The sequence below is a fragment of the Martes martes genome, assembly GCF_963455335.1.
Source record: "Martes martes genome assembly, chromosome: 17".
NCBI lineage: Eukaryota > Metazoa > Chordata > Mammalia > Carnivora > Mustelidae > Martes > Martes martes.
Window position 1 is genome coordinate 44,854,924 of NC_137905.1, and position 22,763 is coordinate 44,877,686.

General features: G+C 52.6%; 1 protein-coding gene across 1 annotated transcript in view; it reads left to right on the plus strand.

Annotated features, from left to right (window-relative positions):
• The window catches only part of RYR1 (ryanodine receptor 1), a gene marked incomplete at its 5' end in the record, with an annotated part of 110,743 nt that overhangs the window by 14,666 nt on the left and 73,314 nt on the right, over positions 1-22,763 (plus strand). The window contains 21 exons of the mRNA XM_080828544.1: positions 600-735; positions 816-911; positions 993-1,111; positions 1,807-1,940; positions 3,034-3,275; positions 3,811-4,003; positions 4,999-5,215; positions 6,573-6,677; positions 6,860-6,963; positions 7,362-7,445; positions 8,269-8,576; positions 9,392-9,594; positions 10,811-10,985; positions 11,149-11,357; positions 14,672-15,066; positions 16,016-16,148; positions 16,995-17,155; positions 17,582-17,747; positions 19,412-19,498; positions 19,658-19,884; positions 21,213-21,825. Of these exons, the coding sequence (XP_080684670.1) occupies positions 600-735; positions 816-911; positions 993-1,111; positions 1,807-1,940; positions 3,034-3,275; positions 3,811-4,003; positions 4,999-5,215; positions 6,573-6,677; positions 6,860-6,963; positions 7,362-7,445; positions 8,269-8,576; positions 9,392-9,594; positions 10,811-10,985; positions 11,149-11,357; positions 14,672-15,066; positions 16,016-16,148; positions 16,995-17,155; positions 17,582-17,747; positions 19,412-19,498; positions 19,658-19,884; positions 21,213-21,825 (4,107 nt within the window). The remainder of the gene's footprint in view (positions 1-599; positions 736-815; positions 912-992; positions 1,112-1,806; positions 1,941-3,033; positions 3,276-3,810; positions 4,004-4,998; positions 5,216-6,572; positions 6,678-6,859; positions 6,964-7,361; positions 7,446-8,268; positions 8,577-9,391; positions 9,595-10,810; positions 10,986-11,148; positions 11,358-14,671; positions 15,067-16,015; positions 16,149-16,994; positions 17,156-17,581; positions 17,748-19,411; positions 19,499-19,657; positions 19,885-21,212; positions 21,826-22,763) is intronic.

Sequence of the window (22,763 nt, forward strand, 5' to 3'; positions counted from 1 at the left end):
CAATATGTATTAAATCAATGTCTTTAAACAGACACACATATAAAACAAGAGGATGTAGTGACTGTTTGACAAAAATGTTGTGACTCAGAGAAACTCCCTGTTTGGTTCAGTATTTGGTGACTCCATGTTCATGGTGACTTTAAAGACCTAACTAGCACGAATAACAAGGACTGACTGTATATGTTTTATGTGCCTTTCTGTATGTCTGTTATAATTCATCATAAAAGAAGACATAGATGAAAATGTAAAATGCGAAAAAAATCTCTGTGATGGCTGGTGTGGAGAGTGAGCTGGGCAGCACAGGACCTGAGTGGGGTGCTTGGAAGTAGATGGGATGGAAAGACAACTTAAGGAAGGAAAAGCACAAAGTCAGTCCTGATGTTAATAAGGATGTATTATGTTGGGGACAGTGGCAGAGAGGACCAGGACAGATGTGGGGTGCTGAGGAGGAGAGGAGGGGAATGGGAGTGGATAAGGGCATAAGATCTGGGGACATAGTCACTGGTTGTTGAAGTCAAATGAATTTGCAAATCCAAGAAAGGCAAGGAAGGGAGGGCCAGGGACTCCGGGGGTGACCCATCCTGTTTTCCCCTGCCCAGGGGATGCTCTCCTTGGTCCTGAACTGCATTGACCGCCTAAATGTCTACACCACTGCCGCCCACTTTGCTGAATTTGCAGGGGAGGAGGCAGCCGAGTCTTGGAAAGAGATTGTGAACCTGCTCTATGAACTCCTGGGTAAGGGGTCCAGGCCTGACTTCCCCAAGAGTCCCCAGGTTCTCAGTCCCATTGAGTCTGACCCCTCTTTCCACCCTCAGCCTCCCTGATCCGTGGCAATCGTACCAACTGTGCCCTCTTTTCCACCAACCTGGACTGGCTGGTCAGCAAGCTGGATCGGCTGGAGGCCTCCTCTGGTAGGAGAACCCCGGGGCTGGGGACAGGCTGGGACAGGGAAGGCCGCAGTCTCCTCACCTGTCACTCTGCCATCTGCACAGGGATCCTCGAGGTGCTGTACTGTGTCCTGATTGAGAGTCCTGAGGTGCTGAACATCATCCAGGAGAACCACATCAAGTCCATCATCTCCCTCCTGGACAAGCATGGGAGGAACCACAAGGTTGGCCCCTCACCCTCACCTCTCAGCCCTGCACGCTGAACCCTGACTTTTCCCCATGCCCTGGAATTCTCCACTTCCCTCACTTCCCTCCCCCATCTTGGACTCCTCTGTGCATGCTCCCATCTCAACACAAGGGTCTCAGACTTAAAGTTCTTAAATGGATTCTGGGCCATAGATGTGCTTCCTTAGATCTCTGAAATACTTTTTAAAATTTCTAATTTTGTAGTCTTTAGGTAGCTGTGTTTACACTCTCCAGTTCGCCACAGGTCCTACCTGTTCCTGGCGCATGGTTTCTCACCAGCTCACTTGTGTCCATTATCTAGCTGGCCCCCAAAGACACAAGTGTGCAGCCCCTGCTGGTCTAAAATCTGCTCTTGACCCCCATACTCTCCCTAAGCAACCCTTTCCCTCCTCCCTCTGACCCCTCGGCTCTTACTCCAGGCTCTCCTTTCTTATGCTGCTGGTGCCTTATCCCAGCTCCTGTGACTGTCCCCGCCCCCCTGCCTGACCTTTCTCTTTGACCCTTGATCTTCGTCTTTGAGCCCTGATCTCCCGTTTTCACCACCTCCTCACAGTCAAAATCCCCATCTCCTGTCTTCGCACATTATCCTTAACTTCTGGCTTCCCACTGTAGACCTTCCGTGAACTTCCTGCCTCGATGCTTTCACCACCTGACTTCTGACCTTGACTTCCAGGTGCTTGATGTGTTGTGTTCCCTGTGTGTGTGCAATGGCGTGGCCGTGCGCTCCAACCAAGATCTCATTACTGAGAACTTGCTCCCTGGCCGTGAGCTTCTGCTGCAGACAAACCTCATCAACTATGTCACCAGGTCTGGTCCCTAACCTCCGACCCCAGCCTAACCTCACCCTGACCTCAGATCTCAGAACCTCTCAACCCTTTCCCGGACTCAGAGACTCCACATTCAGGTGGATGTCCCTTCCAACACCTCCCGCCCTAGGACTTGACACCTGGGTCTCATAGATGTCCGCTCTTTCCCCAGCTCATCCTCTGGCTCCCACTCCTCTTTTCCTCTTTTCCTGTTCCATTTCTGCCTCTGTCTGTTTCCCTCTCTCACTCTCTTTTTCTGTTTGCTCACTTTGTCTCTGTCTGTCTCTGTTTCTCCTCCATTTCTTTTTTTCTTTCTTCTTCTTTTTCTTTCTTTCTTTTTTTTTTTGGTCTCTCACCATCTCTCTCATCTCTGGGTTTGTTTTTTGAGAGAGAGAGAGAGAGTGGGTGTGGAGGGGCAGAAGGAGAGGAGGAGAGAGAGAATTTTAAGTAGGCTCCATGCCTTGTGCAGACCCTGACGCGGGGCTCAATCTCACGACCCTGAGATCATGACCTGAGCCGACATCAGGAGTCAGATGCTTAACCAACTAAGCCACCTAGGCGTCCCTCTGTTGTTGTTGTTGTTTTTGTCTTTTTAAGATTTTTTAAAAAAGATTTTATTTATTCATTTTGACAGAGGAAGAGAGATCACAAGTAGGCAGAGAGGCAGGCAGAGAGAGAGGGGGGAAGAAGGCTCCCTGCCGAGCAGAGAGCCCGATGTGGGGCTCAATCCCAGGACCCTGAGATCATGACCTGAGCCGAAGGCAGAGGCTTTAACCCACTGAGCCACCCAGGCGCCCCTTAAGATTTTATTTCTAAGTAATCTCTACACCCCAGGTGCCGCTCAAACTCAAAACCCTGAGATCAAGAGTTGCACACTCTACTGACTGAGCCAGCCAGGCACCACTCTTCAGTTTTTTGAGGTCTCTTTCTGTCTTTGTCTCTGCTTTTTCTCTCTGTCTCTATGTCTCTGCCTTCTGTTTTTCCTGTGTATATCTCTCCTCCTCTTTCTCCCTCTCCCACCTCTACCCCTGCAACAACCTGGCTCTGCTCCCCATCTCTCCCTCACTCCCTCTCCTGTCCTGTCTTTCCTGCAGCATCCGCCCCAACATCTTTGTGGGCCGAGCGGAGGGCACCACACAGTATGGCAAATGGTACTTTGAGGTGATGGTGGATGAGGTGGCTCCATTCCTGACGGCTCAGGCCACCCACCTGCGGGTGGGCTGGGCCCTCACTGAGGGCTACAGCCCCTACCCAGGGGGCGGCGAGGGCTGGGGCGGCAATGGTGTCGGCGATGACCTCTATTCCTACGGCTTTGATGGACTGCATCTCTGGACAGGTACCTAGACCCTTCCCGGGGGCTCTCATCCCTGACTATTGACCCCATAGTTCCCAAGTTTCTCACCACACATCTTGGGGTTGTTGGGATCCTGATCTCCAGAATAGGCCAACTTTTGACCCCTTACTCCTTATTTCCTAAGACCAAAAGCTTCCAAGATCTTGGCCCTAACCCATTTCCTCATAGCCTCCAGAACTCTGACCCCAGGAGATGTATGATCTCTGGCCCTAGAGATCCTAGAAAACTTTCCAGACTTTATGATCCCTGATCTTTGACTTCTGACTCCAAAGTTTCCAGAATTCTAACTCCAAGAGGACTTTAATCTCAGGATCCTAACCTTAGGGGAACCTTGACTTCATCACTAATCTCAGAGCTCCTGTGCCCTCCATGGGAACACTTGACCTTAGGGTTGCCAAGATCTAGATCCCACAGGATCCTCTAATATCTGCTTCTTATCTCTTGAGACCATTGGTCTCTGACCAATGAGGTCTGGAGACCTCTGACTTCTGACCCCTCCCTGGTGACCCTGCTGCAGGACATGTGGCACGCCCAGTGACTTCCCCAGGGCAGCACCTCCTGGCCCCGGAGGACGTGGTCAGCTGCTGCTTGGACCTCAGTGTGCCGTCCATCTCCTTCCGCATCAATGGCTGTCCTGTGCAGGGCGTCTTTGAGGCCTTCAATCTGGATGGGCTCTTCTTCCCTGTTGTTAGCTTCTCGGCTGGTGTCAAGTAAGTACTTGTCCTTGACCTTTGCCAAGCCCCAGACCTGGGACTGTTCCAAGACATCTTCCCTCGTCACAACATGGCCTCCTAGAAGGCCAGGATCTGGCAGCCTACCTTCGGGACTGACCGTTCAGATCCTTGTGTGAGGGTCCCTGTGACCTTTACATGGTCCCAAATACTTCATTGAATGACCCAGACCCTTCCAATGACCTCAGCTTCTTCCCAACCCCATATCCTTCCTGTGACCTTCAAGTGTCCCCCAAATTGCACAATGACCTAAAAGTCCCAGACTCTCCAGTTAATTACCAAATGATGTCAGGCTCTCTCAATGACTCTATGCCATTCCAATGACCACCAAAAGACTCCAGAATCTGACAGCTATCTTCCAGTGACCCCCAACCCTCCTAATGACCCCCCAATGATCTTGAACTCTCCTAATGACTTTTGCTCTTAACAACTTCTCAGTGACCCTGACATCTCTCAGTAATCTTCTAGTTGCTCCATAATCCTCCAGTGACCATAATCCCTCAATGACCCCAATTATTTCAAAGAGCTCTCAATAACTTCGTCTTTTTCTGATGATCCCAAGCTCTGTGAAGGGCTCTCCGGTGGTGGATTATGGTTATCTCACTGTTACATCAGATTCATTGATTACATCAGTGATTTCCAAATGACATTCTTGGTCTCCCAAAAAACTCCCAATATCCCCAAATACTTTGTTGAGCCAAGGTCTCTTCCAGTGGACCTTCCCATGACCCTGCATTCACTCCCCAATGACCCCACGCTTTCCTTTTTTGATTCTCTAATCATTGTCATTGACGTCAGACATTCTCTTTGACGTTATACTTTCTTTTTTGACTCTAAATGACCTCCATGACTCTATGACTGCCCACTGATCTTTCCTGGAACTTTCCATTGATCCCAGGATTGCTGCCTTACCCCCACTGAGCACAGATTCTCCCTGTAATCTGCCCCGCCGGTGACCCCTCTCTCCCTCTCAGGGTGCGGTTCCTCCTTGGTGGCCGCCATGGAGAATTCAAGTTCCTCCCTCCACCTGGCTATGCCCCGTGCCACGAGGCTGTGCTCCCTCGAGAGCGACTTCATCTGGAGCCCATCAAGGAATATCGACGGGAGGGGCCTCGGGGGCCCCACCTGGTGGGCCCCAGCCGCTGCCTCTCACACACTGACTTTGTGCCCTGCCCTGTGGACACTGTCCAGGTACTTCTTGCCCTGCAAGGGTTTCCTGGTGAGACAGACCCTCTGGGGAGTCGGGGGGTGGTGAGCTGAGCTGGAAGTTGTTTAGTAGATGGGGAAAATGAGGCAGAGTGGAGGCAGAGAACTCTCTTCAGGCAGAATCCGGTTTCCAGGAGTCCTCAGGATAGTCCCCTACAGAGAAGACTATTATTACCCCTGGTTTACAGTTGAGGGACGTGAAGCCCGGAGAGGTAACCAAGCTGGGCAAGCCGCAGAGCCGACTTGAACCCAGGTGCTAATGCCAAAGCTTGAAATATTTCCCACTAGTTTACTGGCATCTCTTTCTTCCATCTGGGCCTTCCCACGCCTCCTGTCCCAACCTGAGCTCCCCACCATTCCCCCCAGACATGTCCCCATCAGAGGCCACCGAAGTCGTGTTCAAGAGCCTGACCATGAGGGTCTGATTTTCAGTGTGTTACCATAGGTATGTGGGCTCCCTCCTCTTCCTCTGGGCCTCAGTCTGGTCCTCTGTGAGGAGAGGGGGATAATGGTAGAGCCTACCTGATAGCATGGTCCCGAACGTTGGATGGATTACTGTCTGTGCAGTGCTCAGCACAGTGCTGAGCAAATAGTACTCAGAACAGTTACTGTTATCAGTAGCAGGAATGATATTATTTAATGGGGACCTTGCCATCCCCCTGTAGCCAGGCCAGAGTGTGGTTCTCCTTCCAGATGTGTCCCTCCCACTTCCCCCAGCTTGTCAGCCTCATGGGCCATCCACTTGGCCTCCTGGACACCCCCTCCCTGCCTCCCCTCCTCCCCATGGCCCACCCTGGTCTGAACCATTATTATTTCTTGTATGAAGAACACAAATGATATTAATATTTATTAGTCACCTACTGGGTGCCAGGCATTTACCTAAACTACGTAAAATTTAGTAGTTTACCCAGGTTACATCACTGATTCCTTATGAGGTCAGTATTGTTCAGATCCTCATTGTACAAAGAAGGAAAGGGACTCAACCATTCATTCAGCAACCACTTCCTGGGGCATCTCCTCTGGGCCTGGCTCTGGGCTGGGCACGGCTGGGAAAGTGGTAGAGACTGAGTCAGCCCCAGGCCCTGTCCTCATGGAGCAACCGGTCTGCAGGGGGAGAGAGTCCCGTTCCCAGATAATTCCTTAATTCTGTGATTCTAAGGCCTTACTCGGCTGGGTGTCAACCCTGGGGTCAGGGTCCGGTGATGAGGAGCAGGCTTATAACAGCAAGAAAGTTCTTGGGGACTGTCCAGGGCTCGCTTGTACATGTTCTTGGGAAGAAGGGTCATGGTGCAGGCTGGAAGGAACACGGGGACCTCCCAAACGTTCCCTACCTTCCCCCCAGATTGTCCTGCCTCCCCATCTGGAGCGTATTCGGGAGAAGCTGGCGGAGAACATCCACGAACTCTGGGCGCTGACTCGCATTGAGCAGGGCTGGACCTACGGCCCGGTGAGGGGCGGCCTGCTGCGTGAGGGTGTCGGGCTGCGTTTGCTGCTGGGGGAATGAGCTGGGGGGAAGGGACTCTTGGGTTTCCCGTGGCAGAACGAAGGGCCGGAGGTCAGGGGTCACAGGCTGGGTGTGCTGTGGGGAGGGAAGGAGACCCCAAGGAGTTGACACTGGGGTTTCTTCAGGTTCGGGATGACAATAAGAGGCTGCATCCGTGTCTTGTGGACTTCCACAGCCTTCCGGAGCCCGAGAGGAATTACAACCTGCAGATGTCCGGGGAGACGCTCAAGTGAGGAGGGTACTGGGGAGCAGAAGCCTGGGCCTGACTGCTGGGGAGGAGGAGGCAAGGAGAGATGGGGAAAGTGAGGCAGAGACTGATGGAGGGCAAGAAAGCGACAGAGGCATAAAGAGAGCTGAGCAGTAAGAGAAAGAGAGAGACAGAATCAGGGAAAGAAGTGGACAGGAAAAGATGGACATTGTCGAAGAGACACAGAGACAAGGAAGCAGGGAGAGACAGGAGTCAGAGAGACAGAGACTGAGACAGAGAAATGGGGACAGACCCCCAGGAAGCCAGAGCAAGAGACACAGAGGGCCGGCGAGGGCTGGGGGAGGAGGGGAGCCGGGCCCAGGGAGTGGAGGCCAGGGGCCAGGAGGCTGTGTGGGGTGACCCTGTCTCCCATGCCACAGGACTCTACTGGCGCTGGGCTGCCATGTGGGCATGGCGGACGAGAAGGCGGAGGACAACCTGAAGAAGACCAAACTCCCCAAGACGTGAGTGTGGTGGCTCGGGCCCCATCTGGGGGGTAGCGTGGGAGGCTGGGGATGACATGGTGAGGGCGGGGTCGTTGAGGGGGTCTTGCAGGGAGGCCGAGGTCAGAGACAAAGGGGCCATAGGTTAGGGTGAAGGTCATAGGACCAGGAGTCCAGGGTCAGGGCTGTGGAGTCAGTGGTGAGCGGCCTCGGGAGGTGTCAGGATCGCAGAGGTGGGAGTTCCAGAGGGAGAGTGGGTGTGAGTCAGGACCCCAGGTCAGGGTCTGCCACAGGATCAGGGAAGATGAGGAAACAGTGGTAATATTTCCAAGTCAGAGGTGGGGGAAGTCAATGGAAAGAGGTGGGAAGTTGTTGGGAGTCCTAAGTAAGGGACCCTAAAATTGTAGGAGAGAGATCACAGCTCCTGGGGATAGAGGCCAGGGTTCAGAGGTCAAGGACTCCAAAGCCAGGAATTTGAAGTGATAGGGTTTGAGGTCAGAGGTAAGAAACCTCAGAGTTAGAGGTGAGAGGAGGTCAGAGTTCTAGGGTTGAGGATCAGGCTCCCCAAATCACAATGCAGGGGTCAGAGGTCAGTGAGAGGTCAGTGAAGCGAAAGCCCTTGCCAGAGTCACAGGATCCTGCGTTAAGAGGCCAAGTATCTCAGAGCTCATTTGGGGGGGTCGTGGAACCCCGATGTCAGAGATCAAGGGCCAGGCATCCCCAGAATCAGAGCTCAGGGTCACAAGAACCTGGGAGCGAGGATTGGAAGTCAGGGACCCCGTGGCGCAGAGCCCAGAGGTGGGGGTGAGGGGTCTGCTCTCACCGAGCTCTGCCGCACACACAGGTACATGATGAGCAACGGGTACAAGCCGGCGCCCCTAGACCTGAGCCATGTGCGGCTGACGCCGGCACAGATGACGCTGGTGGACCGGCTGGCAGAGAATGGGCACAATGTGTGGGCTCGGGACCGCGTGGCCCAGGGCTGGAGCTACAGTGCGGTGCAGGACATCCCGGCACGCCGCAACCCTCGCCTTGTGCCCTACCGCCTGCTGGACGAGGCCACCAAACGCAGCAACCGGGACAGCCTCTGCCAAGCTGTGCGCACGCTGCTGGGCTACGGCTACAACATCGAGCCACCTGACCAGGAGCCCAGTGAGTGCCGACCTCCAGGTCCCTGATGCTAACTCCTACCCTGATGCGGGCCAGCCAGTTGGCCCCGGAATTCTGACCCTACTCAGCCCCTGAATGGGCTGCATCTACAACACGGAGCCTTCTCCCGCTGTGACACTGACCTTTACTCTGACCGCAGCCCTGAACTCAATCTTGACCACTGACCTTGGTCATATGCGAGCCCTGCCAGGTCAGGAGTCCCGGGAGCACCAGCCCGGACCCGGGACTCCAGTCCCGGACCCCCAGCTATGACACCTAACCCCCTGAACTCTGGACTGTGGCTACACTATGGAGCCACCCAACCAAGAACTCACAACCTCTAACCCCGCCCCATAACCTGATCCCTGACCTATCACGGACTTCCAATCCCAGCTGCCATCAGCCACCCTAGCTGTGGTCCCCAGTCTTCCGTTTTACTACCCTGGCCCCAACCCCAATTTCTATCCTCTCCCTGAGCCTGCTCTCAACCCTCGAATCTAAGCATCGACCCTAATCTTGACCCTTAACCCTAGACCATGACGGTGACTGACCCGACTTTCTGTCCTGTAAGCATCTCTTCTCTGAGGGTTCTCAAAGCTAACGAGATGGGATGGGGGTGGAGGCTCACTTAGGAGGTCCTAACCACCTCTTTTACTAGTCTGAGAGTCCCCAGGTCTTCTCCTGTAACTCTAAGGAATTATCCCTCTTCTCCCAGTCCTGCAAGGCCCTTGACTTCTCTGGTGTCTCCCACCAACCTCTCAAGTGTCTTGGGATCCGCTCCCCACCCAGCCCCTGACTCTGCCTGGCCCCACTTGTAGGTCAGGTGGAGAGCCAGTCTCGCTGGGACCGGGTGCGTATCTTCCGGGCAGAGAAGTCCTATACAGTGCAGAGTGGACGCTGGTACTTCGAGTTTGAAGCGGTCACCACGGGTGAGATGCGAGTGGGCTGGGCGAGGCCCGACCTGCGGCCTGACGTGGAGCTGGGAGCTGATGAGCTGGCCTATGTCTTCAACGGGCACCGCGTGGGTACCTCCCTGGGCTCCATTCTGCCAGGCCCTGTGGTCCCTCCCATAGCTCATACATCCAGTTCTGCTTCTGTGTGTGCCCCACTGTCCACTCATCCCTGCATCTGCCTTACCGCTCATTCATCCGTTTGTCCGTCCGTCCATCCATCTGTCCATCCATCCCACCCTCCCTGTCCTTGCATGTATCTTTTTTTAAAATAACGATTTATTTAGTTAGTTATTTGAGAGAGAGAGAGAGAGAGAGAGAGAGAGTGAGAGAGAGCATGAGCAAGGGGAGGGGCTGAGGGAGAAGCAGAGCAAAAGCAAACTCCCTGCTAAGTGGGGAGCCTGATGTGGGGCTCGATCCTGCAACCCTGAGATCATGACCTGAGCTGAAGGCAGAGGCTTAACTGACTGAGCCACCTAGGTGTCCTTGTCCATGCATATACCTGTCCGTCATCCGTCCCTCTATCCAGCCATCCTTCCGTTCACCCATTCCTCTACCCATAAATTCAACTATCCGTCCTCCTACTCATCTGTCCAGAAAATCACTTGACCATCTGCTTTTCCATCTGTTTGTTCATTTACTTGTTAGTTCAGCCATTCACTTATTCAATTCATGATTCCGTTTATTTTTCGAATTCTTTAATGCATGAATCCATGCCAATTCATCCCTTTATCCACCCGTCCACCGGCCCGTCCACCCACCCGCCCACTCGTCTGTCTGTCCATACTTTCTTCCTTCCCTGTATCGACCCACGTAGCCTCAACTTCCATTCCGTGCTTCCCTCCAGCCATACTCCCTACTTCCGTTCACCCATCCCCTTATCCATTGATCTCTTCTGGGGGGCTTATGGATCTATATGAGTCTGTAGAGGGGACACTGGCAGCCTCGTTTTTCCTCTCCATCCCTCTCACTTGCTGCCGCCCCAACTCCCCGCTGCCACTCCGGTGGTCTACATAACCCCAGCCCCAGCCCCAGGCACGGAAGCAGTAGAGAGCTCAGGCGGAGGTCATGGGGTACAGAGATCAGTGGGAAGGGAGAACACGAAAGCCTGTCCCTTACGTTCCAAGGATCATGGATACAAATGTGGGATACGATGGGGGCCCTGTGGGGGTGACTCCTCTTCTGATACCTTGCATATGTATCTTTACACGTCTCTCCTTGCTTCTGCGTGTGTCCGTTTCTCTGTGTGTCTCTCCCACATCACATCTTCCCCTCCCCTCCTCTCAGGGCCAGCGATGGCACCTGGGCAGTGAACCATTTGGGCGCCCATGGCAGCCAGGTGACGTCGTGGGCTGCATGATCGACCTCACAGAGAACACCATTATCTTCACCCTCAATGGCGAGGTCCTCATGTCCGATTCAGGCTCTGAGACGGCCTTCCGGGAAATCGAGATTGGAGATGGTGAGGGGGGCCTTGTGGCCCCTTTCTGGTTTTCCTACCTCTCATCTGACCCTACGCTGCATCCCCAGCCTCCCACTTTTCCATCCCTTCCTCCCACTGGCCCTCCTCCCCTCCTGCCCTGCCCACCTTGTCCTCATCGCTGCCCCCCATCCCCTCCCACCAGGCTTCCTGCCTGTCTGCAGCTTGGGACCTGGCCAGGTGGGTCACCTGAACCTGGGCCAGGACGTGAGCTCCCTGCGGTTCTTCGCCATCTGTGGCCTCCAGGAAGGCTTTGAGCCATTTGCCATCAACATGCAGCGCCCAGTCACCACCTGGTTCAGCAAAAGCCTCCCCCAATTTGAGGCCGTGCCCCTCGAGCACCCCCACTATGAGGTGAGGATGGACCCCACTCAGTACCCTCTGATCTGCCTCCAAACCTCATTCTTCCTGCAGTTCTCTTCTCCAAGTTTCTCCTTTCCTCCCATGTTACCCCACAAGCCGTGTAGAAGGACAGTGGGCTCCCAGGGCTGCCTTGTGGGGTATAACTTCAGCAAACCACAACCTGTCTGACCTCCAGGTGCCTTGCCTAGTAGGTGGGAGAAGGGAAAAAAAAGGAGCTGGGTTGAGTGACTCCGATGGAAATTTCCAGTCCTTATAACTATCTCCAGTTCTTATAACTATAGTTGTAACTATAACTATCTTTAAGCAAGGCTTAAAGAAATATAAACCTCTGTGTACACGTTGGCACCATCCTTACTAATTGCTATCTGTGTATACATTTTGGGGGGGTTATTTGTTTTTACCAGCTTTTCGTTACTCTGAGTACCCTAGTTTTTAGGCTTTAGTGTCTTTTATCAATTAAACTCGGCATCAGACTCTAACCACATAAAGCTCACATAGACCAAAGTGACAGTCCTTTTCTCTATCTGGGAGGGACCTGTATCCCACATCGCTGAGCTTCAGCGGGTAGTTCAGAAGCAGGCACACCCGGGTTGGCTTCTTATTTGCTGTGTGGCCTTGGACATGTGACTGTCTTCTCCTGAGCCTGTTTTCCCATCCATGGTATTGTTCAGATCTCCTCACATAATCCTTACCCCCCGACTTCTGAATAATTTGAATAAATTGGAGACATCATGCCTCTTTTATTTTTTTATTTTTTATTTTTTTATTTTTAAAGATTTTATTTATTTATTTGACAGAGATCACAAGTAGGCAGAGAGGCAGGCAGAGAGAGAGGAGGAAGCAGGCTCCCTGCTGAGCAGAGAGCCCGATGCGGGGCTCAATCCCAGGACCCTGAGGTCATGACCTGAGCTGAAGGCAGAAGCTTAACCCAATGAGCCACCCAGGCGCCCCCATCATGCCTCTTTTAAAAAATTTTTTATGTAAGCTCTATGCCCAACATGGGGCTCGAACTCATGACTCTGAGATCAATAATCACATGCTCTACCAACTGAGCCAGCCAGGTGTCCCCATCATGTCTCTTTATCCCTAAATATTTCAATGTGATTTCTTCAGAACAGGCTAGACTCTTAAAGAACTGCAGTTATGAAAATCGGTCATGAAAATCAGGAAATTTAACAGTAACACGTACTATTCCCTAATTCATAATCTGTATTCAGATTTTATTAATTGTGGTGATAATGTGTCTTTTTATTTTTCTGGTCCAGGATCCAATCCAGGATGATATGCTGCATTTAGTTGTTATGTCTCTTTATTCTTTTTTCTTTTAAGATTTTATTTATTTGTTTGTTTGCTTATTTATTTATTTGGCGGGGGGCATAAGCAAGTGGGGACAGGAGCAGGAGCCCCACATGGGGCTCGATCTCATGTCCCTGAGATCATGACTTGAGCAGAAGCCAAGAGTCAGATGCTTAACTGACTAAGCCACTCAGGCGCCCCATGTCTCTATTCTTTAACGTCGAATGTTCCTGAGTCTGTCTTGTCTTCCATGCCGTTAACATTTTTGAAGAGTACAGACCAGTCATCTTGCAGATTACCTCGCATTTTGGTTTGTCAAATGTCTCCTCGTGAGTAGGTACAGGTGACCTGTGTTTGGCAGGAATACCAGAACGTTGTGTCCTGCTCGATGCAGGATATCAGGAGGCACATAGTGTCGTTAGGTCTTACTACCAATTACTTTAATTTTGACTGGTTAAGGTGGAGTCTGCCAGGGGAAGAGAAATACTATGTTTCTCTTTGTCATTGATCCGTAATTTGTGGCATTTTAAGACTAGGTGAGAATGGATGGGTTTTAAGCAGGGGAATGTCCGGTTTAGATCTGAGTTTTGGAAAGGTCCCCACCGAGAGTGGATTATAGGGGGTGACAGTGAAGGCAGAAAGACCAGAGGTGCCAGGGGCTAGAGAGGCTGATGGAGCAGACGTTGATCCTTCTAATTCCTGCTACTGCCAGATGTGTTCTCTACCCAGAGAACAGCAGGCTAGACAGCCGTGAGAACGAACAGACTAACCTACACACAACCGCATAGACGAGTCGCACAGACACAGTGCGGGGAGAAAGCAGCCAGACACAAAATGGCACATCCCGTGGGTTCCCGTTCGTAGGCAGTTCGAGAACAGGCAGAGCTGATCTGCGGTGTGTGAAATCAGGAGGGTGTTACTGACAAAGGATGCCTCAGACGTTTGGTTACTCTGCACCCAGATCACAGGAGGGAGACGGTCAGTACACTATTGCCACGGAGCAGAGGGAAACCGGGTTTATGAGAGACGGGGAGAGCGGAGAAGAAGACCCTGCAGACAGTCTGGGAACAGCAAATCTTGGCCACAGTTTTGGGGTCCATTCTTTGGCTGGCAGGGAGCACAGGGGTCTTGGCATTTGCTCTTTGAAGACGGGACAGGAAAGAAAGGGAGCCACTCCAACTGTTCATGGAGTCTCCAGAAAGCCTCTGAGAGTCCTCGGAGCACCCAGTCCTGACACCTGTCCTCTGTCAGCTCCCGCCTCTTGTTTAGGCCAGGTGGGGACATTTCCCTCCTCAGAATCCCTCACTGTCTTGGCGAGGGTGGTGACTAAATGGGCACCGGTGGGGGGGGGTCCTGGGTGGGTGGTGGGGCTGGGTCAAGTTCTGTTTGTCCGTCTGGGAGCCGGGCACGCATGTGTAGTGGGGTTCCTCTAAAACCTCATCGCGTTGTGCATTATGACCTGTGCACTTTTCTGAATGTTATATGCCCCTATACAGCAAGTTTAGCAAAAATTCATCTGGGGCACATTTATAAAACTCTGCCCCTTCTGGCCTGCTCTCCCCGAGAGTCTCCCCAGGAGACCAGGAGGGCAGGGCCTTTGTTCTGTTCATGGTTGGGTTCCCAGCCCTGGGGAATGGTGCCTGTCACCTAATAGGGTCTCGGGAAGTATTCTTGGGATGGATGGATGGATGGATGGATGGATGGATGGATGGATGAATTAGTCTGGAGGAAGGCCTGTTTGTTGGTAGGTTTGGAACATTCCCTCAAGCGATTCCAGAGTCTGGCCAGGGCTGCCACTGCACGAGGGGCCCAGACAGAGCTCGGCAGAGGGCTGAGTGCACCCTACAGCCAAGCTGTGTGTCCGCCAGGGAGCCCGTGTGCTCCGAGGAGTGAGTCTTTGGCTAATTCTCACACAGGTGTGCCAAGGCCTCACGGTCACTCCATGTGGACTGGGTTTAGGACCAGTGGTCTAGCCTGCCTGCCTGGCTCAGATTCCTGCTCTCCCTTAGGTGGCCCGTGTGGACGGTACTGTGGACACACCGCCCTGCCTGCGCCTGAGCCACCGCACCTGGGGCTCCCAGAACAGTCTGGTGGAGATGGTCTTCCTCCGGCTTAGCCTTCCGGTCCAGTTCCACCAGCACTTCCGGTGCACTGCAGGGGCCACCCCCCTAGCGCACCCCGGCCTGCAGCCCCCCGCCGAGGATGAGGCCCGGGCAGCAGAACCTGACCCCGACTATGAAAACCTGCGGCGCTCAGCGGGGCGCTGGGGCGAGGCTGAGGGGGGCAAAGAAGGAAATGCCAAGGAGGGGGCACCCGGGGGCAATGCCCAGGCTGGGGTGGAGGCCCAGCCTGTCAGGGTGGAGAATGAGAAGGATGCTACCACAGAGAAGAACAAGAAGAGAGGGTGAGTCAAGAGTGGGGCTGGGATGGGGCTCAGGAACCCCAATTAGGCACCCCACTTCAATAATGTAAGAAACCCCATTATGTCCCTCAATGGCCCCATATATGTTAAGTGGAATCAGAATACTAAGGGGCCTGTCATGTCTCAAACGAACCCCATTATCTCCTGGGATGCTCTCATCTCCCAGAGAATATAAAATTGGGGTACCCCACTACATCCATGGAGAACTCCACTATCCTTGGGGTACCTGGTAGGTCCCAAAGCGTTCCACCCAATGGACTTAATTATCCATGGGCTCTAAAGTGAACAGACACTGAAGTGTCTTGGGAGAGTTGACTGTGCCCCAAGGTATCCCAGCGAACACCAGTGGTCTTCAAAAGTGGGGTCATTTCTGTGTCTCAAATGTGCCCCCCAAGAGCTAACTTCAAAGGAGACCCTCAAAAGGCATTAAACCTGACTTGAAACTAAATGTGCTTTCCCCTACTATCACAGTGGTTTTCAATGGGATGTAGGTTTGTTTCTCTTGATGGATGTGTGGAAATGGTGGCCGATTTTGGTTATCACAGTTTGTTGGGACAGTGGTGATGCTACTGGGGGACTCCAGGCATTCTACAGGCTTTGGTGTACAAGACAGTGCCACACAATGAAGGACTGTCCTTTCCCAAGTGACTTTAGCATTCGTATGAGAAATGCTGACTTAGGGGGAACACTGTATGCCCCAAAGAGAACCCCCCTGTCCCCAGAGGCACCTTTAAATTTGGGCATCTGCAAGCACAGAGCACAGCATCTCTAGAACAGATTATGCTGACTCGGTTGGCAAGTTTATCCCTCTAGACATGGGGACTTGGGTATTAGAAATGGGATGTGGGGGTCATGAATGTTGTGGTGGAGAGGACTGGGGGGCTGGGCTTGAGAGCTGGTTCTCACAGTAGCCTCTCCTCCCCATCACCAGGTTCTTATTCAAGGCCAAGAAGGTTGCCATGATGACCCAGCCACCAGCCACTCCCACTCTGCCCCGACTCCCTCGAGAGGTCGTGCCGGCTGACAACCGTGATGACCCTGAGATCATCCTCAATACCACCACGGTGGGAACCTGGGGCCCTCAGCTTTCCCTCAGAGACCACTCAGATTTCCAAATTTCATGCTGCAATCCCTAGTGATTGCCGTTACCTGGGGACACCCAGTACACACTGAAGACCACAAAATAGAGCACGCACTCATCTAGTCCTTTGAACTCCTAAATCCATATAGCTAGGGGGCCTAAAAATTCCAAGAACACAATGAAGCTATAAGGCTCACTGATAAAACTCCCAGGGATCCCAGAATCCAGAGGAAATACCAATATAGGCTTGCGACCTCAATATTTCGGTTCACCCATATAAACTCAATACCACCAAATTTAATAGCTATTCTGGCATATTCTTGGGAACCAATATTCACAATTACCCCAGTAGAGTTTGGGGATTTCCCAAATCTGGAATGTTTTCTGAGACAGATAGCCTTGTGGTTAGGATTATGGGCTACCTGGGTGCCAAGTGGGTAGGTCACTTCATCGCTCTATGCCTTCTCCTTTATGGAAGCTTTATGGTTTTCCCATCAGTAAAATGGGGATACAAATGGTACCCATTTGATGGGGATTATATTAAGTAAATTTATGAACTGTTTGTTAACTATTATTTATTGATAACTTTGTAATTTGGAGAGGGACCCAAATTCGGGGGTATTGCAGATAGTCCCAGAGGATTCCCGAATCTAAAAACATATCAGTAGATACAGAAATAGAGGGACATAGACCCAGGAGGGTGTGTGTGTTTCAAATCCAGTAATTTCTTGCTGAACTCCCGGAGGACACTGTGAATCCAGAGAGACGCAGGGAAGCTCTGTGTCACCAAACTTCTGGACTGACCACTGGTCCCCCTTTGCCTCTCCAGTACTATTACTCTGTGAGGGTCTTCGCTGGCCAGGAGCCCAGCTGCGTGTGGGTAGGCTGGGTCACCCCCGACTACCATCAGCATGACATGAACTTCGAGCTCAGCAAGGTCCGGGCAGTGACGGTGACCATGGGGGACGAACAAGGCAACGTCCACAGCAGGTGCCGGGGAGGGGTGGGGACTGTGGGAGGTGACCTGGATCTCCCCAGGCTAGCCCCAGCAGCTCTCCTCCCCCTCTTCTCCTCTTCTCTACCTGTTTACTTTCCTCCTCTGGGTTTTCCCTTCATTTTCTATTTGGTCTTTTCCATTTTCTCTTCCTTCATCTCATGCTCCCCTTTCTACATTACCTCCTGTCTGTGTTCTGTCTTCCTGTTCCCCTTCCCTCTCTGCCTCCCAGAACCCCCAGCCAACTTCTAAGAACTCTCGCTCTGAGGGGCCTGGGGTTTTGGCACTCAGGTCTGCAGGTGGTGGGGGTCTGGGGGTGGAGCTCTAAGGTCATGGTATTCTAGGAGTTTGGGGAAGAAAGTGTCCAGGGTCCAGAGCACCTTGGCTGAGGAGCCATGCAGTGACCACTGCTTTTCCTCCAGCCTCAAGTGCAGCAACTGCTACATGGTGTGGGGCGGGGACTTCGTGAGCTCCGGGCAGCAGGGCCGGATCAGCCACACAGACCTTGTCATTGGCTGCCTGGTGGACTTGGCCACTGGTCTGATGACCTTTACCGCCAATGGCAAAGAGAGCAACACCTTTTTCCAGGTGAGCCCAGCCCTTAGCAACGTAGCGATAGTGTCCTCATGTCCCAGTATGCTGGGAAGACCCTTCCAGACCCCTCTGAGGACAGACCCCATAGAAGGCCAGATCTGGGAAGTCCCTGGGACATCACCTGGCTAACTGTCCACTGAACTGATTCCCAGAAAGGGGGACACACAGCACTGCCTTGACCCTGGAGAGGGGTCCATAGTCCCTCTTGGGCCCACTGACACCAGTCGCCAACTTTTCACCCATCAGGGAACACCTTAAGATGAATCTTCAGGTGGGCTTTTCCTTCTCAATATTTTATTATGAAAGCTTTCAGATATACAACAAAATTAAAGGAATCATACAGTGAACATCATATACCCACTACCAAGAACCTCCCACCCACACTGGCTTTATCACCTATTTATCCACTTATCTATCCATTAATCCATCCAACTTGGATTTTATAAAAAAATTTATCTTAAATGGAGAATTTCAAAAATATGCAAAACTAGGATAGTGTCCTGGTCCTCCATGTCCCCACTGTCCAGCTCTAACTGTTCCCCACTCGCTGATCTTGTGTCATCTTTACCCTTCGCACACCTTCACGTCCACACCCACCGGATGATTTTGAAGGAGACCCCAGATATCATATGGTTTCATCTCTTTTCAGTATATATCTCTACAAAAGTAAGGATTCTTTTAAAAAGCATAACCACTATACCACCTGTATCTAAAAAAACCAAAAAACCCTAGTAATTCCTAACTAATCCAGTCCCTGTTCACATTTCTCTGGTTGTCTCAAAAGTGTCTTTTTCCATTTGTTCATTTGAATTGGAATTCAAATAAACTCATATATTTTAGTTAGTTGCTATGCCCCTCGAGTCTCTCATATGTAGATTTCCCTTCCATCTCTCTCTTCTTCTCTGAAATACGTTAAAGAAACCACGCTGTCTGTCCTGGAAAGCTTTGCTTCTCAAAGTGTGGTCCCCGGATCAGCAGGATCTGCGTCACCTGGGAGCTCGTTAGAGATGAGGACTCTCAGGCTTCCCCCTACACCTGCCCAATGAGAATCCGAAATTTAATCCTGGGGATTCATGTGTCTAACACCATCTGAAGAGTGCTGGCCTGGCTTCTCAGTCTGCATCTGGCTGACGCATCCCCATGGTGTTGTTTGATCATTTTCCTCTGTCCCCTGTATTTCCTGTCAACTGGCAGATGGGTCCGCGGGTGTGGTTAGATTCAGGTTTGGCAAGGCTGCTTCACAAAGGATGGTGTTTATGGTGATGGAGGCTGTGGTGTTGCAACCCATAAGTGGGTTCCACTGTGGATATCAGAAGGGCTGGAGGGAAAGTGCAGGCAGAAGACCTTCCTGGGTTTTGACGAATGAGTCTTGGGAGAGAAACGGAAATGGTATTCCAGGTGGAGGGCATGAAAGGCACAATGATCCAGGAGATAATGTTGCCCCTGGGGGAGCAGGAGGAGGCTGGCCCCATCTGGATCAGAGGTGCTGCAGCCCATGAGCAACCTTGGGGTCCCTGGGGCACTTTCAGTGCCTGAGTTTGGATCTGTAGACACCAGCAGTGTCAGGCTGGGGTAATCAACCCCAGAGTTCAGGATCCAGAGTCAACATCACCTCCAGTTCACCCTCTTCCTCACCCTGGCCTCTTCTCCCTTGCCAGGTGGAGCCCAACACGAAGCTGTTTCCTGCCGTCTTTGTCCTGCCCACCCATCAGAACGTCATCCAGTTTGAGTTGGGGAAGCAGAAGGTAAGAGTGAGTGATGGGGCAGGCCGAGGCAGTAGGTACAGGAGTTCAGGCTGGTGGAGTGACTGAAAATTGGGACAATGTGGGAGGTCTCGCTGGAAGCAGAGTGGCAGGACAGAGAGGGCTGGGAATCCTGACCCGTGCACACCTCTGTGCCCCTAGAACATCATGCCGCTGTCGGCCGCCATGTTTCTGAGTGAGCGCAAGAACCCGGCCCCGCAGTGCCCGCCTCGGCTAGAGGTGCAGATGCTGATGCCCGTCTCGTGGAGCCGTATGCCCAACCACTTTCTGCAGGTGGAGACACGACGTGCGGGCGAGCGGCTGGGCTGGGCCGTGCAGTGCCAGGAGCCGCTGACCATGATGGCTTTGCACATCCCTGAGGAGAACCGGTCAGGGCCAGCCCAGGCTCATGGGGGTGGGATGGAAATTGCAAGTCCTCTGGGTTCTGGAACCCTCTCAGTGTCCCCTTCCACCAATACCCCTGGACTCCAGCCAACACCCCAAAAGGCCCCAAGCCTACATCAGGGAACCCTGACTTAGGGTTATCCCTTATCCCCAGATAAGACTCCAGGGGACACCAGATCCACCTTAGAGGGCTTTAGGCTCACCTTAGCAGACTGCAGACTCACCTCCAGGGAACCCAGACCTACCCCACAGGGTTCCAAGGCTGTCTCAAGGAGCCCAGATCCACACTGCGGAGACACACGAGCTCCAGAAGCCTCAAGTGCACCTCAGAAGGACATGGACAGGACTCAGAGAGGCCCGAATGCATGCCAGGTGTCTTGGGCACACCGAGAGAGGCTCTGGATGTATCCCAGGGAGATCTCAAAGTCAGTCCTGGGGACCCAGACACACCCAGAGTAGAGATGTGGTGACATGTACGGCAGGAATGCTCTTAGGTACCCTGAACAGACTCCCATCCCAGACACCCCAGTAAGCTCTGATGTGCTTCATCTTTCCTTTATTTATTCATTCATGCACTCAGCAGATGGCTCTGAGCTCTTCCTGTGTGACCAACAGCACTCTAGGCTGGAAACACCAAACCTGTGTGAATGGACATTCTAGCAATGCTCACGGATAACTCCGGGGGCTCAGAATTGCCCAAGGGGACTCAGACCCATCCCCCGGGATTCCCAGATATGCTCACTCACTTACTTTATCAATCTATCTATCCATCTGCCTATCATCTATCCAACAAGTATTGATTAAGCGCTTACTATGTGCTAAGTCCTGTTTAGGTGCTGGGAATATAGCAAAACAAGGCAAACCAAACAAACAAATAAAAAACTCACAACCAACCCAAAAGGCAGAAATGTCCTGCCCTGGTGGGGTTTACATTCTAGTCGTATTCAAACATAGCCAGGTTACTCAGGCCGGCCAGAGGCAGGTTCAGTCCCAATTTGGGGATCGCAGACGTATCTTCTGGTCACCAGATCCCCTCCATGGAGTCTCAGACACCCCCGAGTACCAGACCATGCCAGGGATCCCAGATATGGCCCAACGAGTCCCCAGACCACTAGGGGCGTCCAGAACTATTACAAGACTCCTAGACCCAGCTCCGCAGGCTTCACAGAACCTTGACCCAGCAGGACCCTGGGATTCCCTCCTGGGATGGCCGACACTCACCTTAAGCATTTTTTTGCCTCCCTGTGGTCTGTGCCTGTCTCCCACCTCCTCCGCTGGCTCTGTCCCCGGCTATGGCCCTTCGCCGCCGCAGATCCATGGACATCCTGGAGCTGTCGGAGCGCCTGGACCTGCAGCGGTTCCACTCCCACACCCTCCGCCTCTACCGCGCCGTGTGCGCGCTGGGCAACAACCGCGTGGCGCATGCTCTGTGCAGCCACGTGGACCAGGCGCAGCTGCTGCACGCGCTGGAGGACGCGCACCTGCCCGGGCCGCTGCGGGCTGGTTACTACGACCTCCTCATCAGCATCCACCTGGAAAGCGCCTGTCGCAGCCGCCGCTCCATGCTCTCCGAGTACATCGTGCCCCTCACGGAGGAGACCCGCGCCATCACTCTCTTCCCACCCGGAAGAAGCGCGGAAGACGGCCCTCGCCGCCACGGGCTGCCCGGCGTTGGGGTCACCACCTCGCTGCGGCCTCCACACCATTTCTCACCCCCCTGTTTCGTGGCCGCCCTGCCGGCTGCCGGGGTGGCGGAAGCTCCGGCCCGCCTCAGCCCCAGCATCCCTCTGGAGGCCCTGCGGGATAAAGCACTGAGAATGCTGGGGGAGGCCGTGCGAGATGGTGGGCAGCACGCACGTGACCCTGTCGGGGGCTCTGTGGAGTTCCAGTTCGTGCCCGTGCTCAAGCTCGTGTCCACCCTGCTGGTAATGGCTTCCTCCTGCTTCCCTCTGTCCCGTTCTTCCACATTCCAAATCCTCCGCCAATCCCCCTCTCATCTGTGCATCCAACCACCCATTCACCTCTCCATCCTCCACCTTTCAACTTATTCTCCTGTCATCTTCTCATCTCTCGTTCACTTTTCTTCCCATCCATTCATCTGTCATGTATTAATCAGTTTATTAATCTTTTCTCCCTTCTTTCCATTCATCCACCCAAACAACCATCATTCATCCATCTGTCCATCTATCCTCCACCCTTCTGTTCATTCAGACATACCCCCACCTTCCCATCCACAGGTGCATCCATTTAATGATCTTTATTGATCATTTATTGATTATTGAAGGATCAGTAATGCCATCCATCCAGCTATCCACCCATCCATCCATCCGTCCATGTATCCATCTATCCAACTTCCAATCTAGTTGTCCATTCATCCTTCCACTCACTCATCTATCAGTATATCTACCATTCCTTCTATTCGTTTACCCACCCAGCCATTTATTTATGAATCTGTCTTAACTTCCATACATCCAATTATCATCCTTCTTCCACCTGTGCATGCATTCATCCGCATATCCGTCCATCCACCCATCTACAGATTCATCTGTTCATTTTCCACCTACCTGTCTCTCCAGTAGTGCATCTCTCAATCCGTATGAGTATACATCCATCCACCTAACCACAAATCCATCCAGTTACAACCATTCATCTACCCACCGTCCACCCATTTTTCATCCTTTATTGCATGTATCTTTTTTTTAAAGATTTTTTTTTTGTTTATTTGACAGAGAGAGATCACAAGTAGGCAGAGAGGCAGGTAGAGAGAGAGAGAGAGGGAAGCAGGCTTCCTGCTGAGCAGAGAGTCCGATGCAGGACTTGATCCCAAGACCCTGAAATCATGACCTGAGCCGAAGGCAAAGGC